At 40.0% G+C, this 16,297-nt stretch overlaps 1 protein-coding gene across 3 annotated transcripts in view; it reads right to left on the minus strand.

The window, feature by feature from the left end:
• Window positions 1-264: 264 nt before the first annotated feature.
• Window positions 265-16,297, minus strand: part of LOC116735982 (protein sidekick-2-like) — a 103,322-nt gene continuing 87,289 nt past the window's right edge. For 2 of the 3 annotated variants that reach the window (XM_032588184.1, XM_032588183.1), the window contains exons 25-45: window positions 16,023-16,260; window positions 15,820-15,935; window positions 15,560-15,749; window positions 14,828-14,926; window positions 14,283-14,477; window positions 13,963-14,164; window positions 13,009-13,112; window positions 12,695-12,765; window positions 12,439-12,574; window positions 12,269-12,325; window positions 11,706-11,807; window positions 11,479-11,594; window positions 11,206-11,392; window positions 8,929-9,066; window positions 8,159-8,341; window positions 7,923-8,048; window positions 7,684-7,848; window positions 7,089-7,229; window positions 6,130-6,274; window positions 2,690-2,819; window positions 265-1,427 (exon numbers count right to left, since the gene is read on the minus strand). In XM_032588184.1, coding sequence (XP_032444075.1) covers window positions 1,011-1,427; window positions 2,690-2,819; window positions 6,130-6,274; window positions 7,089-7,229; window positions 7,684-7,848; window positions 7,923-8,048; window positions 8,159-8,341; window positions 8,929-9,066; window positions 11,206-11,392; window positions 11,479-11,594; window positions 11,706-11,807; window positions 12,269-12,325; window positions 12,439-12,574; window positions 12,695-12,765; window positions 13,009-13,112; window positions 13,963-14,164; window positions 14,283-14,477; window positions 14,828-14,926; window positions 15,560-15,749; window positions 15,820-15,935; window positions 16,023-16,260 — 3,258 coding nt within the window. In that variant the 3' untranslated portion in view covers window positions 265-1,010. The remainder of the gene's footprint in view (window positions 1,428-2,689; window positions 2,820-6,129; window positions 6,275-7,088; window positions 7,230-7,683; window positions 7,849-7,922; window positions 8,049-8,158; window positions 8,342-8,928; window positions 9,067-11,205; window positions 11,393-11,478; window positions 11,595-11,705; window positions 11,808-12,268; window positions 12,326-12,438; window positions 12,575-12,694; window positions 12,766-13,008; window positions 13,113-13,962; window positions 14,165-14,282; window positions 14,478-14,827; window positions 14,927-15,559; window positions 15,750-15,819; window positions 15,936-16,022; window positions 16,261-16,297) is intronic. The other variant, XM_032588185.1, reaches the window with a different exon arrangement.

Here is a 16,297-nt window from a genome sequence, read left to right on the forward strand (position 1 = left end):
GCAAGGCTGATCACTTGCTGTTAGCAAACTATCCTTTCAATATGATAAATTCTGAGCTATTTTGGAAAAAAAAATAGAGTTTGACATTGTCATGGTTTTAACTTGAAGAAAGGGAGTTTTTCTTTATGACTGACTGCTGTTAGAGGAAATAATCTGTATGGTTTCAAAATATCCTTTGGTACAGTCCCTCAGTATTATAAGACACATATAGACATGTTGATGGACTGAGCCCCAGTCCACAATCAGCATCCTCAGACAACCACAAAAGGTGCCACAACGTTTTAATGTGATTCATAGCATTTGTCACTAGTGATGTTCGGAACTTCTGAGCTTGGAGCTGATTGATATAAATATCTGGTAAACAATATGAGACAAGTACATACAGTAAACAATAAACTGGAGCTCCAGCAGTGACTAAACGGAGTGAGAAACCCAAAGGCAACCGAGGGCAACAATGACCACAAGTGCCTCTCGCTCCAGATCAGAGTCCATTCCTCACTGTGTTTTTGTCCTCAGTTGGACGGTACTTTTTCCTTCCAAGCTAGTTTGTCCATTTTCAATAAGCCATGTGGTCCATACTCTACATGGATCTATGGTGTTTTTTTTTTCTCTTCATAAAGCTCTCATGAAAAACAAATATACAATAGTTTTATAACAAGGATTCTTTTTCTTCAGAACTCTGTTCTGTTTTTCCTTGTTCACATTGTTGATCCATCAAATGTACCCTAATGGTTGCAGAAAACCTCTTGAATGATTGTCTTTTCAGAAAATACAGAATACATAGATTAACCAAACAAACGCGCTAAACACAGTCATACTTACACACTCTTCACAGAGGAGAAAAGCACTATTTAAAATGCCTGCAATGCTTAATATTGAGCAAAAAACTCTGTCATTCAGACAGAACAAAATATACAAAAAAGAAAAAAAAAAAAAGCAAAATATAAATAAACCAACAAAGAAAATCAAAGACTTGTCCTCAGGGTGGTTGCTAGGAGGAGAGTTGTGTGTCAAACAAAGGAGGAGAAGCCCGCGGTAGGTGCCTGAGCGGCACAGCCCAGGCTGCTGGGGGGCCGGTAGAGGGTGCTGTGCTGGCTGGGGGGGTCGGAGGACAGCAGCGAGGGGGTGGGAGTCCGGCTTCCTTTAGGCCTGAACAGATTGCCCTGGCCCGGGCCCTGGCACTGGGGCTGAGGGGACGGGGCGCTCTGGGGAAGGAGTGGAGGCAGAGGGGGCACGGGCGGTGGGTGTGGGCGGGACTCCTGTTCCACGAGGGGCTCGGGCTGGGAGTAGCCGTACGCAGGAGGACGAGAGACGCCTTTCTGCTGCCGCCGCCAGGAGTTGTAGTAGGTGGGGTCGCTGATGTAGTGGTTGACGAAGGAGTGGGTCTTCTGTCGGCTCTGATCCATCTCGTACTCGCTGTCGCTTCCCTGCAAGAACGCAACAGTCAAACGTCAGAAGACAGACACACACGCGCGCGCACAAAAAAACCCCTGACAGCTACATTTTCATCCACTCATAATCGAGGATAATTCTATTTCTACTACTGATGTTCACTGACAGACATCTACTACTCAGATGTCTGTCAGTGAACATCTTAGCTGTTCACTGACAGAGACACAATGCTGAATCACAGCACAGCAGGAAACCTCTACTCACAACACATCCAATAGGAGGAGACCATCATTTCTATTAGAAATCTGTCTAGTCAGCTCACCTATAGCTCCGTGGAGCACGGACGTGATAAGTGTACACAAGAGCATCCTGGAATTGGATAAAGATATTGTTTACAGGATTACTTTCTAGCTTTCTTGTAATATTAAGCTCATAAGTTATGAATGATTGTGTGGGTGAATCCTTTATCGTACTTGCTCAGAAACAAAAACTGCAAAAAAAAAAAAGGACAGCAAATTACTCCTGAAGAGAACGTTAGACTTCGCGTGTGTGACAAATGCTTACTTGCGCGCTAGTCCGTTGAGATACTACAGCCTAGCAGACGTCGAAGGACCATTTGTTTGGACAAGTGCTTGGTAAACAGTGGGAGGCTATGCAGAGGAAAAAGAATAACACCAGGTTGTGTCTCCGGGGAGAACACTGTTTATTCGGCTTGAACAATGTTTTGACTGCAGGTAGCAGATAAAGGAGCGGGAGTACCGACGACTTGCTCAGAACAGGTTGCCTTTTGCCTTTTCCACCTTTCGGTTACTTTTATCAAATTAAACCCTCATCTGTTTACCAATTCCGCACACCTCATAATAAGCTGGGACCACCTAAATTAATAAATGAATACCTGCTAGAGAAACATTAATTAGTTTTGAAGACATTTAACACACAGGGGGCATGTGCAGTAGCTGAGTATCATTTTCTTCCTCAAAAAGTCAGTAATAAAAGATTCAGAGATGTCAGCAGTGACTCGCATATGTTAATAGGGAATACTTAATTTCCAGATGATCCACTTGAGGCAGATTGTCAGGCAAAATTGCTTTAATTTATTGCAGGAAACACTGGCCCACGGTCATAAAACTGTCTGGTTTTTAACTATAGCAAAGTGAGGTAAAATAATCTTTTTTGAAAAGGTTACAACTTTCCCCTGGAGAAACTTGTCACTGTGAGAAACTGATAGAGCTGAATTTTTACTTTTTAATTCCTGTCCGCTTTCTCTTATAGACTGTAAGCCAGAGTTGCTACCAACCTGAGAGTCAGAAACCTCAGAGGGTTTTTCAGTCAAACTGCTGCTTTCTGCCGGCATCAGGTCATTATATTTAGTGCTGACATCCTCATCTGAGTAGTGCAGGCTTCCAGGACTGGGTCTTGGAGGAGACCTAAAGAGATTGGGGAAGAACAGCACAGACGAAACACTGAGTGTTTGATTCTAAATGGACTCTGAAACAAATGTGAGGAAACTATTTTAAAAAGAAAAGTTCTTTTCACACTCTTCACAGCACCACTCAGTTTTCAGTTTTAAATGTTTTTAAAAATGCACAATAATGAGAGACTCAAGATAGTGTCACGAACTATAAAAGGGAAAATGACCAACTGCTTCAGAGAACCAACAGAACAATGCATATTTTTGGAAGCCCATAACAGAACATTCAAGACAGACGACATAATTGGTTATTCCTCCTTACTGTGTCCTTCAAATCGCTGGAGACGATCAGTTTTAAGTTAGCAGAGGACAGGTTAGGCTAATTTAAACCTTCATAGGCCCCCAAACAGAATCCTTCACAAAAGACTATTCACTTGCTCACGAATGTCATTGTGCAGTTATTCAACCTGAATGATTTGGAAAAATGAGTCAGAGATGCAGAGTTGCTGTAGAAAAGCTCAGTAGTAAAGAACCAAGTAAAGTAAGAATACGCCTTCAATTCTGTTGGATCCAGTCATTATGATCATGAACTGAAGCAAGAGAAGCATCTGGATGTAATCGTTTTTTTATTTCTTCTGAAGTAATGGCTGCTAATGTGCATAAAGTCTAAAGTTGATCTGGACCATAAGAAAAAACATAGGGCACTACTTTCACTTAATTGAGCTACATCAGTGGGTTTAAAATGGTAATTATGCCAACTGAGCATTAAAGACAAACATGTCATGAAAAATGAACATTTCCTTTTCTTTCTGTTGCTCTTGGGCTCATTGGCTTTTTGGGTCAGATTTGCAAGAGTAAAACAAACTAAAATAAGATGAAGTAATGATTTAAAGAAAAGCTACATTAATCAAAGAAGTAGGAAGCCTGAAGAGGTAATAGAGACAGAAAAAAATTCATCGTTACCAAAAAATGTATGTTGTTTTATAATGTATGTATTCAAGAATTAAAATATGTATGTTTAACAGCTTCCACAGAACTGGTCTACACTCATTGTTGTATGGTATCAATCATCGAAGTGAATGGTTATTATGCTTGATTGATCGATTGATTGACTGATTAAAAACAAGCAATATAGAGGTATTTTTCTTTTACTTCTACTACTGTTATAGTTTGCCTGAATCACATCGTTCTGCTAAGACTTTAGAAGGTTCTCAAAAAGGTAAATACCGTAATAACCTTACTTTGTCTTGTCTCTTGTCTTACTTTGAGACAAGAGTTTTCTTGGCTTGCTTAAAGAACCAGTAGCACAAAAACAAATGTTTAAATGGAAAATGTTGAAAGTGGGGTTAGAAGAGACAAACAAACTGTGATGTCAAGTGAAATATTAATGCACAAAGCAGACAACCTTGACTATCTCTTAGATAAAACTTGAAATGTGTTCAGTTACACAAGCAGAAGCGACATTACGGCTTCCTTTTAAAAGCAAGCTTGGACGACCCAACATGACGACAGCCTTGAAACTGTTAACACAACAAACACGTATACAGCTCCTTCAGGTTGGAGAGAATGCATGTGAGAGGGTGGACTCGGACAAGTTTCAGACATCAAAAAAGATTCAGCCTCATGAGTGGGAGCATCCTGAATCCCTTTGATCCCTTTTTCTGGCCTCCACGATCAAGGAGAGCATGGCATATTAACCTGCATTTGAGTGGACTGGCCAGTACATTCCACAATAATGTGCGCACTAATGTGCGCAAGTACTTCTGTTTCATCTGTTTTGTGCATTTGCGATGACAAGATGCAGACTGTTAGGCTGTAACAAGGGTCATCAGTCTGACCATGACCCATGCCTCTACTCAGCCTCCTCATGCTGCAGCATCTGCGAAACCCCTCTTATCAAATGTTTAACTAAACATTACCAAACTGCCGGAGCACCAAAGTCCTGCTGACAGTAGTTTATGTTGGGATAACTCTCACAGCGCTGCAGAAAAGGCTAAAGGCCAAGGGAAAATAAGCAGCTCTGACCCAAAAGCACTCTTTGTCTCAAGCAGAGATGGGCAGACAAAGAGCATAGGCAGAAGCTGTTGAATGCTAATCGGCTGGCATTGTGCTGTTCCCCTGTATAGTTTGCTGCTTCCCAAAACACTGAATATAAATGAGAGGAGAGGAAGGAGGCTCAGATGGGTTGCTCAATATCTGAAGACTGACAGCACACAAAGGTATAATATAAATTCTTATCAGTATTCCGAGTGAAACTGAGTATGCATAAGGAAAAAGGGGGAAAAATGGCTTAAGTTTGAGAAGCGCAATTTTAAAAAAAAGGTATAAAAGTTGTCAATTGAATAATACAACAAGACATATGTTGTTTCAGAGCCAACCTATTAAATTTAGAAACCATGACATAGTTTTAAAAAATGAATGTACTGAAACAAGAGAGACTTCCACTTCTGTTTAAAACAGAATCACCATTTACCACATATGGGTGATGACATGTCGCTTGGAATGTGCATCTGCTGTAAGCAGTAAACAGTTTTCTTGACTTAAAAAATACACTTCCTATAAGATAATGTTGAATGTTTTTGGATAGCACATAAAAAGGATATGGTGCACATTTTTACCTTATGAAAACACCTTAGTTGAATGTAATTTTATTAACAGGACGGAATTATGCTCATTCACATTCAAAACATTTACTGATAGAAACACTTTTTGCGTCAGGATGATTAGAAAAATTTGAAACCTGACTTTAAAGGACGTAGACACACATGCATAACACAATCCATACTACTTTGATGACAGGTCACTATGCTAGAGTCGGCATCTAGAACACTCAGTTGACTGTGGCTATTGTGAAAAAATGTGTTTTGTTAACCATGTTTTTTACTTCTCTCTCCTCTGGAGTCAGTACAAACTAACTGCTGCTATAAAATGAAATCAATAACTGCTCTCCAATAAAGGTGAAAGGTCCTCCACATGTTTACCAATAGTCCAAATGAATGCTTTTAAATGACTTGCTAGGCTTCCAGTCTTTTAGGTCTCCCAGCTGATGCACACTGGAGCCTTTCCTCACTACTTTCTTTTTGGGTAACCATCGTGTTAAGAACAAATGCCCCTGTTTTGCATTCTATACATGGCACAATTCATTAACTTTCAGCAAAGTTCTTGGCTGTCTTTTGGTTGTGTTCCTTCTATCAATCTTTTTAACCTATTTCTCCACTGTGGACATAAAAATGAACACTTACTGAAAGCTACAAACCCTTACACAGTTAGAAGTGCTATTGTAAATGTGAGGATTTAGGCTATTTCAACAGAGACAAATAGCTTACCGGGTGTAGATGCCGTTTTTGCGGCAGAATGAGTTTTTCCCAGAAAGGCGTCTGTTGTTGAGCTCCAGGGCAGGGAAGCGTCCTTCATCCAGACGTACCATCTCTCCATGGGTCAGAGGAAGCGAGGTGCAGTTTGAGTGGTTGCCTAGAAATTTTTTATGATGTTGACACTTTGCTTGCTTTGGAATGAACTCTCCAAAGGAAATACGTCGCTCATATATTTTTAAAACAAGCAATTTTATGAATCACTTCTATTCTTTAGTCACATATGCAAAAAAGCTTTAAAAATATCCTTGACTCTATGATAACATTATTAGATAATAATTACCTTTAGTTAAACAGATCAAATTTGTAGCTGTCATCCACAGTAAGATAAAAAGTCTAATGACTGTGTACATACGCACTACTAACTATGTGTTGCTGGACGACTAGATTATTTAAAGAAATAAGCCTTATTATTATGGCATAATTACCTACGGACCGTAATTACCAATGAAGATAACAAACTGGGTTTCTTGGAACAGTTGTGTCAATTAGGATAATTAACAATCTTGCAATTTTCTCTCTTGATGCGATGGCATAGGAGCCACTGGTGCTGTAGTTTTACAATTACTCTCCATCTAATTAATGGCCCCAGCATTAAGCTGCTGCCAAGCCATTTGTCGTGTTATTGATCCTCGCTGCAGTTCAAGTCGGACAATAATATTTGTCTACTTCAGCTCCCTTACCAATAACCTTTACTCTTATGTTTCTGCTGTCAGCCAGACAATGTAGGAAAATCAACATAATGGGTTTAATTGTGTGTGCCTCCACACTCTTGTTCTATAAAATAGACTTCAGCTGGTGAATCATTAAACTTTCATTTCTCTGTAGACTCGTCCAAGATGAAGACCAATTCCGCCCTGTGGCTTAAGCTGCATAAGCACAACAAATGTGTGGTGGTCAGTCGCATTTCCTACCTGAATCCGTTTTTTTGGTGTATTTTTTACTCTGGCCTCGGATAATGAGGATGAAAACAAGGAGGAGGATGAAGATGAGGCCGACCAGAGCTATAACGACCAAGAACCACCACTCCTCGTAGAAAGGAGACACTTTCTGGGCTGAAAAAACACAAACATTGATCAGCATAAACATTCAAGCACAGCCAATAACATGCACAGGTCGAGTAAAAAAACAACAACAACCAAACAAACAAACAAAAACCAGTATCACTGAAAAGTGAATTTCTTCCAGTAAATCAAATTAACAATTGAAAATCATATTATGTTAACAAAAAACAAGATGATGTGGTTCAAACATAATTTTCTATTAGTTTTGATGATCATGCGCTACAACTAATAAACACCCCAAATTTGCTCAGATTAAGAAACTATCTAGGTACCACTCAAATATTTTTAATACAGAAATGTTGGCCTATAAAAAGCATGTCACTGAATCCAGTGCAGTGCAGCCGGGGTTCATCATTACCACAAACACACATCAGGTAGATTAAAACTTATTCTCCACAGGGACAAAAACCATTGACTGACAAGTGTACTTTTAAGCAGAATTTACCTGATATGGAAGGGGACGGAGCACTGGGGGAGCCATAGCCATAATCGTTGACAGCAATTACTCGAAAGTCATAGGTGACCCCTTCTCGAAGCATTTCCAGATTAAGTGTGTACGATGTCACTTCTTTGGGAATGTCTTTAATAAGAATATCCCACAATCCTTCATCTGTTTAAGCAAAAAGAAATTTTTACAGAAACCGGTGGCACATTGCACAGGCTCAGTAAGGTGTGGTCACTCACCAGACGGTCTGGCCTCAATCACGTATCGCGTAATGGGCGCACGACCTTGATCTCCACTTGTCCAATGCAGAGTGAGGGCAGAGCCATATCGTGAAATAAATGGCTCTCCCGGAGGACCAGGGGCTCCTAAGAAGGTAAAAATAGCCGGACATCATGTCGCAGATGTTCTTCAAAGACTTATTGCTTGACATGAGAGAGAGAAACCAGCAATACATAACAGCCTTGTCGGACAATACCTTCGCCAGGCCCAGTAGTGATGTTGGCCTCCACTTCAGGGCCGTACGTGAGCGTTTTAGCCCGAATGCGGAAGTTGTAAGTGACGCCATCTGCCAGGTCTTTGATTTTCATCCACAGAGGAGAGCTGCCCTTTACATCCACCGTCACTATCTTACTAACACCTGGAGTGCGAGGAGAGGAGTCTGTACAGGAAACACTAAGACTCTAGATACTGCTTTCAACAAATCACAGAAAACCAAGCTTTGAGCAAAGATCAGAAATAGTTACACACAAGACCAAAGAAGCAACTAGGGACAGGAATATTTGCATGGATAGCAGAAAATGTTTTATTTCCAGTAGCTCTTTAGTTGTCAAGAGAGGAATAGACCAAGAGATATTTATGTGTTTATTGCTTTGCTTGCTTCACTTTATGCTTGCAACCCAAGGGACTACAGCAGCTTTAGTTCAGCTTTCCTAGTCTGCTTTCAATTATTTGACAATCTGGTCAAGGAAACAACACTTAGCCAGCTATTAACCATGTTTCTCGAAGTAAAAGAGGAAGCTGTAGAGAGGCTCACAAGAGCATTCCAGTGTAATTTATCAGCCTTGCTTTATACATTACTGCAGGGTCTATACCCATCTGCAACAAATTAGAACACAAGTTTAAGCAGCATGATTTAAAAACAAAAATGGTTAAGAGAGGAGAGGTTGTAAATCACTGCCTAAGAGAGTCATCTGAGGAATGTCAAGAGAAGAGGAACGTTGTCAGGCTAAAGGCAGATTTTCTCACCGTCGACTGGAGTGCAGGGCTCATAAACCAGACGGTAGCCTTCGATGATGCCATTGGCCTGCTTTGGCTCCCCCCAGGACACGTTTACCGAAGTTGTGGTCAGTTCACTGAAGTGGATGTAGCTGGGAGCAGTGGGTGCTTTTGACAGAAGGATAACATGTAATTACAGTCAGATCCCTCATTAGACTACAGTGCCTTGCAAAAGGATTCCAGTCACTTCACCTTTTCCACATTTTGTCATGTTGCTCCCATAAACTCTAATCTAATTTACTTATATTTAAATTTGAAATCATAAACGAACACAAAATAGTGTACAGTGAGAGGAAAAGAAGAGATGGTTGCCATTTTTCTTTCCAAATTTGAAAAGTGTGGTAATTTGTATTCAGTCCCTTTCCTCCATGGCCTTAAAATAAAATCCAGAAAGACCAATTCCATTAAAATGTAACTTAATCAGTAAATAGTCCACCTGTGTATAATTTAAGCTCTGCATAAATACAGCTGTTCTGGGAAGGAATGAAAGGTTTGTTAAGAGAAAAACAGAAAGAAAACAGGCATTAGACAGGCTATGGATACAGTTTAAACCAAAGTTAGGTTATAAGGCAATAACCTAAGCTTAAAATGTCTAACAGAGGAACATTCAATTTGTATCAAAAATGAAAAAAAAAAATGGAAACATCATGCTGTGGGGATGCTATGATGATTGGAAAATTAATGAAGCAAGATTCAGGGTAATACTTGAAAAAAAAAAAAAACATGTTTTCAAAAAACACCTTTGACCAGGACAACGCCTTCAAACACACAACTGGAGCTACAATGAAATTGTTTGGATCAGACATGTCAAACTATTGTTTCTGGAGCCCTGCTGTCTTACAGTTGTTAGATGTTTCCCTAACAACTATACGTTTGAAGACAATGGCTGATTTGTATCCTCAGCATGCAGTCAAGTTCTACAGAGTCCTACTGAGATTTTTATCTGTACAGCATTTTGAAAACCACCATATTCCATCAGATTTGGGTTTGTGGATGTAATGAGACAAAACCTGAAAAAGAATACCTTTACAAGTGTTGCAAAAGTATAGCAATGTTCTCTGAACAAATGTAAGCCATATCAAAGTACATATATATTTTTATAACATGTAATTGATGGCATCGCAAAAACAATTTTTGTAAAATTATTTTTCATGTAATTTATCATTTAGGACTTATTCATTTAAAAGGGGGCAGTAAACATGTCTCTCCATTTGTTTTAAGCATTTTAAACAGCAATACGACTTTTTTATAACGAAAAGAAGTTGAATTGCACCAAAGGGCAAACTGAAAACACTACAAGACGAAACAAAGAGACATAAGAACAGCAGAAAATATTTAATTGTTATTTCTCTGACGGTATTCTACTAGATTAAACATATTGATTTATCCTTTGGATAAAGGAGTCTGTGACTGGAAAAAGTCGACTCCAGCTTAGAAAATCAGCGTCCGACCTTGAAGAAGAGCTGTGAGAATTCTGCCTGCTGAGCCAACCCCGATTCAGCTGAGTGTCAGGATTTATCCGCAATTCAGCATAAGGAATGAAAGATCACAAAAGCTTGTATTGGCTGTGTTCCCAGTCCTCAGTGGTGAAAAGAGCCAACATTCCAGACAGTGTTTTAAAGTTCTCAGCACTTTTTAACCTTTATCAATGTCATAACTTTCAAAGGGCACAAAAGACCAGAATCATTTTGACTGTGAACATTCTTTTTTTTTTTTTGCTGAAATCCCACAGGAGGGAATCTAACTTGCTTCTAAACAAAGAAGTAAAATTGTGGCCAGAAACTAATCAACACCCATCATTCTTGATAGTCCTTTTTGCTCTACTGTTCTTCACTGTGGAGTATCCTGAAATAATAGGCAAAAAGCCTCTGATCTCTCATGCTATTCCTCAAGAGACGACACTAAACTACATGAAAAAATAATAGCATAAAGCTTCCTGCTGAATTCAAGCAGTGGCTGAGTTTGCAGTGTTCCAGTAACTCAAAAACTCCTATCAATTGACTTTAAAGTCATCTATTATTCTCTTTATAGGCTTCTTCTGGGACTACATCATATAATCCACATGAGAACCCTACACAGCGTGTAAATCTGGAAAGGGAGTATCACTGAGTGCAAAAACATTTGCAAAGTTAGCATTGGGTTGGAAATGTGTGAGGTTGCAAAGTGGAGCAGGGTGTTGGAAAAAAAAAGGTTTGACACCAAAATAAATGCCGGTGGTCTATTGAATAATCTTATCCGCATTTGCACCTGCTTGCTGAGTGCGCCCTCTGGTGGGCAGGGAGCGGGGCCCATCCCCTGCAGCATTGAAGGCTGCCACGCTGATCATGTAGGTGGTGTAGCCTGTCAGATTTTTAAGCTTCACCCCGAGCTCTGGCAGGAACAGAGTTCTCAGGCGCTCCGTCTCGTTCTGGAGCTGAAACTCCCAGAAGTAGATCTGCGGACAGAGTCATCGCATGGTTTTCTTGCAGGACTTAAAACAAATACTGGAGGCATAATTGAAAGTGCACGCAATCCTGATACCTTATAACCCTGTATGTCCCCGTTCTGAGCATCCAGAGGAGGCGGGTCCCAGGTAACGTCCAGCTGAGTAGCTGTTGAAGACTGGACCACCACGTTTTGAGGAGGAGCAGTTGGGACTGGAGGAAAAAGGTAGAAAACATTCAACAAGAAGGTGTTTTGTTTTGTTTAAAACCTGAAGAATAATAACTAAAGGTAAAACTAGGGTGCAAACTGAGAAATAATCCTACCCGCCTCTCCAACAAACACTTCCTGCGGTGCACTGCTTGGACCCTCCCCAACTGCATTATACACGCTGAGTCGGATCTCATAGCGCTTGTGTTTGTTCAAGTCTAACAGAGAAGAATGCAATGCAGCATTGTAATCGAGGACTTAAGATGAAAAAGCAAAAAATGAAAATAAAAATTCAGGAGAAACAACCATTGACTCAAATGCCATGGCAAGATAAGATCACACCCAACACAGAGAACACAGCGGTTTAGAAATATAATGCAAACTGATCAAAAGACAGGGCTGTTGTGGAAGCATGTGGGAAGACTTGCCAGTGATTAAAAAGAAGGAAACCATGCTGAAATAATGACAGGGCAGCTTGCAGAGATTAAAGTCTCACACACACACATGCACACACACACATAAATAAGAAAAAGCGGTGGCCACAGTTGAGTGGGAGGATGCTGCTGACTATTGCTGTAAATAATACAAATGCAAGACTTTGTGGGAATAATATTCACTAAATGGTATTTAAGCTAAAAGAGAGTGATTTGAAACCCACAAGGGGCAATGTAAGACTTACTGTCGAGTTCATACTGGGTTAAAGAGGATTCTGTCAAGTTTCTGATGCTGTATGGAGCTGGGAGGTTGAACGCAAAATAGGAAATAATGGGAGATACAAGAATTGAATAATTTTTTTTTTTTTTAAAAAACAGATGCAAAAAGCATGTCAGTAATATTATTAGAGCTTACATGTGAAATCAGCCCAGTTTGCAGAAGGACTGTTTACTGTGCGGACAGAGAAGCTGCGAAGGTGATCGTAGTGCAACTCCCTGTACCTGACTCTGAATCCCAGCAGAACTCCATTTAAGTGATCCTCTGAAGGGGGCTAAAAGGAAAATGAGATCTTCTTAATGTGTAATATTTCAATATTATGAAAGAATAAAATATTGGACGCCCTTAAAATTCAGATTCAACATTTGAAACGAGGCAAATCACCCAGCAGTACCTGCCAACGAACCAGTACAGACGTGGTGGTGTGAGGAGTAACAGACAGTATGGTCGGGGCTTTGTCTGGAGCTTCACAGGATTAAAAAATATGTTAGAAGTGCTGACATATTGTATAGGACAGCTTTTGCGAAAACATACTGTTAACAAACTATACACTGTAAGAATTCAGAGCTCACTGATACACTTGAAGAGTATTTTAGTACAACAAAAGGATCCTGAAAATAACAGCTTGTTCAGTTCACTGTGGAACTGAACAAGCTGTTCCTCTGTCCTTACTGTCCTGTGACCTTACGCTAAGGTAAGATTACTTACTGTCCTGTAGCGTAGTAATGGCCTCGCTCTCCTCGCTGTATTCACTGTCTCCAATGTCGTTTGTGGCTTTAACTCGAAACTGGTAAGAGGTGAAAGGCTTTAACCTGTAAACAAGAGGAGAAAAGTAATTTATAGGCATACGTTGCACAGGTATATAAATAAATTTGAACATAATAGAAAATTTTCTTCATTTAAGAAATTCAATTTAAAAGGTAAAAACTCAAATACAGATTTATTTCACATATGTACATATGTTTAATTTTGTTAATTTAGATTACAGCTAATCACATCTCAAAATTGTATTTCTCCAAAAAGTTGAGCATCAACTAAAGTCAATTTAAAAAACAATCAATCAAGACATGGTATGTCACGGCTATGTTACGGCTGTTGACTTGACATTTGTCCAACAGACAGTAAATGACCCACTCCACAAGGAGGGTAAGCCACAAAAGGTCATTGCTAAAATTGGATCTCCAATGCACACCGTTTCCTCAAAGCATGCTGATGGATAGTTAAGTGGTAGGAAAAACATGTTAGAGAAAGCAAGCAACCAAATATCTGCAGCCTTCAGAGGATTGTGATGTATTCCACATTCAAGAGTTTGACAGAGATTGAAAAGGTGCGTCAACAATCACTATTGCAAAAGCTGATTCAGTCAACTGAATGGCCAGTCAGTTCAGCTTGACTGGTCAGCAAACAGGGGAGATCTGAACGCCATAGAAAGTCTATGGACTATGGCTGAGAGACACTAGACCCAACAATGAAGACCAGTTGGAGACCATCAAAGCAACCTGGACTTCTTTAACACCTTAGAACCACAGGCTGATTACCTCTATGCCATGTTATATTGATATAATAATTCATTAACAAAAGCCAAGACACACTAAGCCCTATGCTTATATATACCATGCAACACATATATTGTAATAATAATAATAATTTTATGATATTTACCTGTCCACTATGTAGGAGTTTGTTTCATGGCTGACTGATGCTGAGTGAACTGTCCAGTTGCTGTCCGGCAGCTCTCTATACTGCACTGTGTAGTAACGAACGGGAGATAGGCCATCGCTGCCTGGTTCCCATGACAACAGAACTCTGCGAGCCTGGACATCTTCTTGAGGAACGATGGGACGACTGGTGGGTTGAGGCCGAGCTGAGGGGCACACACACACACACACACACACACACACGCACACAATCCCACTTAATCTAAATATTGAGAGGTAAATGCACTTTAAAAACACATTTGAGCTACAGGATCTTATGCTCACCTCTTTTCTCCGTGGTGACCACCAGAGCCTCTGCGGCCTCTCCCCAACCTTTGCGCGTCTGAGCGGTGAGACGGAATATGTAAACCATTTCGGGTTTCAGTGCACTTGCCGTGTACTGTCGCGCGCTGGGGCTCAGCACATCCACAATGGCAGCGTTGCTGTTTGAAGAGTTTCTTCTATAGGTGATCTGATAAGCTGAAAGCATCCCATCAGAATCATAAAATATGTGAATGGGAATGAAATCAAAGTGAACAAATGTGGTAACATGGTTTAAAATTAAAACATAATGGGACATTTTATGGAAATTAAATGTCCACCAATTTAGTCGAAATTAAAAAATAAAACTTTAGTCGTGAACATGTTTCTTTATCTGCCTCGTGTTACTTTAGCAAATATTTTTCTTGTTTTATGTGTTTATGGTCCTCCATAAATGATTTCACGTCATTTTTGACTTTAAGGACTCATGCAGCCTTTTGAACTCAAATGCTATTTAAAAATGTAACACAAATAACTCTCCACTGCCTTGCCCGACCGTGTAATCTTACCGAGAATGATGCCGTTGGGCTGCGCAGGGGGCTGCCAGATGAGTCTGACTGAGGTTGTTCTGACTTCAGGGAACAGAATGCCAACCGGAGGCCCTGGTACTATCACACATACAATAAAATAGAAATTATTAATAGTCCTTAGAGATTTCTCTATTATGAAACAAAATAACATAACAAAGATAGCAAGAACATGTTTTTACTTTGACACAATGCGATAAAACTTTAAGCTTGTGGGGAAAGCTGCAACGTTTTCAAAATAAATGTTCGCCCACATCTATGCTTTATTTATTCATGTATTTATTTATTTTTAGTGTCCTGTAAGCTTAGGGAAATGTTATTTTTTGTTTAGTATATACTAATAATAACCTGTATCAATGTTGTGTAGAATGTAACAAGTCAAAAGTTTAAATCTATATGAAAACAAGGTAGAACCAATACAAAATTTAAATAAAAAAATATTGCAATGGAGACAAAATACATTAAAAATAAGAAAATATAGTTAGAATACAGTAAAAGCATGGCAAATAGATATTTTAACAACGCTGCATATTTGACTTTTTCATATTCAAGGCATAATAGACCACAGAAATTTGTCTACAAAATGGACTGTAGCAAATATTAAATAGGCTATTCCAAACCAGTAGTTTCCAAATATTTTATTCCAAACTATTGGTTTGGAATGAAATCAACATTTTGATCATCTAATGTCTGATTTGTAAAAGTTGTGTTTACCATCATCCAGTGTCCTCTCTAGAATAGGAGGCGAGCTGCTCCTTCCGTCTCCAATTCGCGTGAAGGCCAGGACTTGGATCTCATACAGGACATACTTCCCCAGACCAGTCAGTTGGACACTATGACTGTTGTTGCCCTCTACTGTCCAGAAGTGGGGTGCTGTGTCTGAGTCCTTCTCCTTAAACACAACCTGAGTGACGCAGAAGATTTACAATAATCTGACTTCTAAAGAAGAAAAAAAGAAAAGTAGTTTGAAATACCTTGTAGCCCAGGATGAGTCCGTTGCGGTCTGCCTCTTGGACTTCTCCCCAGCGCACGAGGATGCTGCTGGAGGTGGTGGCAAATGCTGACACATTTGTGGGGCCACTGGACGGCACTGCGGTAGAAGACTGTATTGTTTTACTGCCATTCAATAATAATTACAGGGTCTAAGTTCTCTACATTCACTCTTAATCTTCCTCACCAGACTCCCTGGTCCTGCCATGGACTGCTTGGCTCCAAGGTCCTGATCCAATGCCGTTGACAGCCTGAACTCTGACCTCGTACTCTGTCCACTCTTCTAAGTCCTCTATAGTGAACTCTCTCTCCAGCCGGTCCATGATGACGTGAGACAGAACGCCCCCTTTTGATCCCGCTTTGAAGTATTGGATGCGGTAGCCGACAAAATCTGGATTGCCATTGTATTCCCACTCTGGAAGAGGCTGAGAGGATTGGTGTTGTTTTTTTTTACCTTCCCAC

The sequence above is a fragment of the Xiphophorus hellerii genome, chromosome 16 (genome assembly GCF_003331165.1).
Source record: "Xiphophorus hellerii strain 12219 chromosome 16, Xiphophorus_hellerii-4.1, whole genome shotgun sequence".
Lineage (NCBI taxonomy): Eukaryota > Metazoa > Chordata > Actinopteri > Cyprinodontiformes > Poeciliidae > Xiphophorus > Xiphophorus hellerii.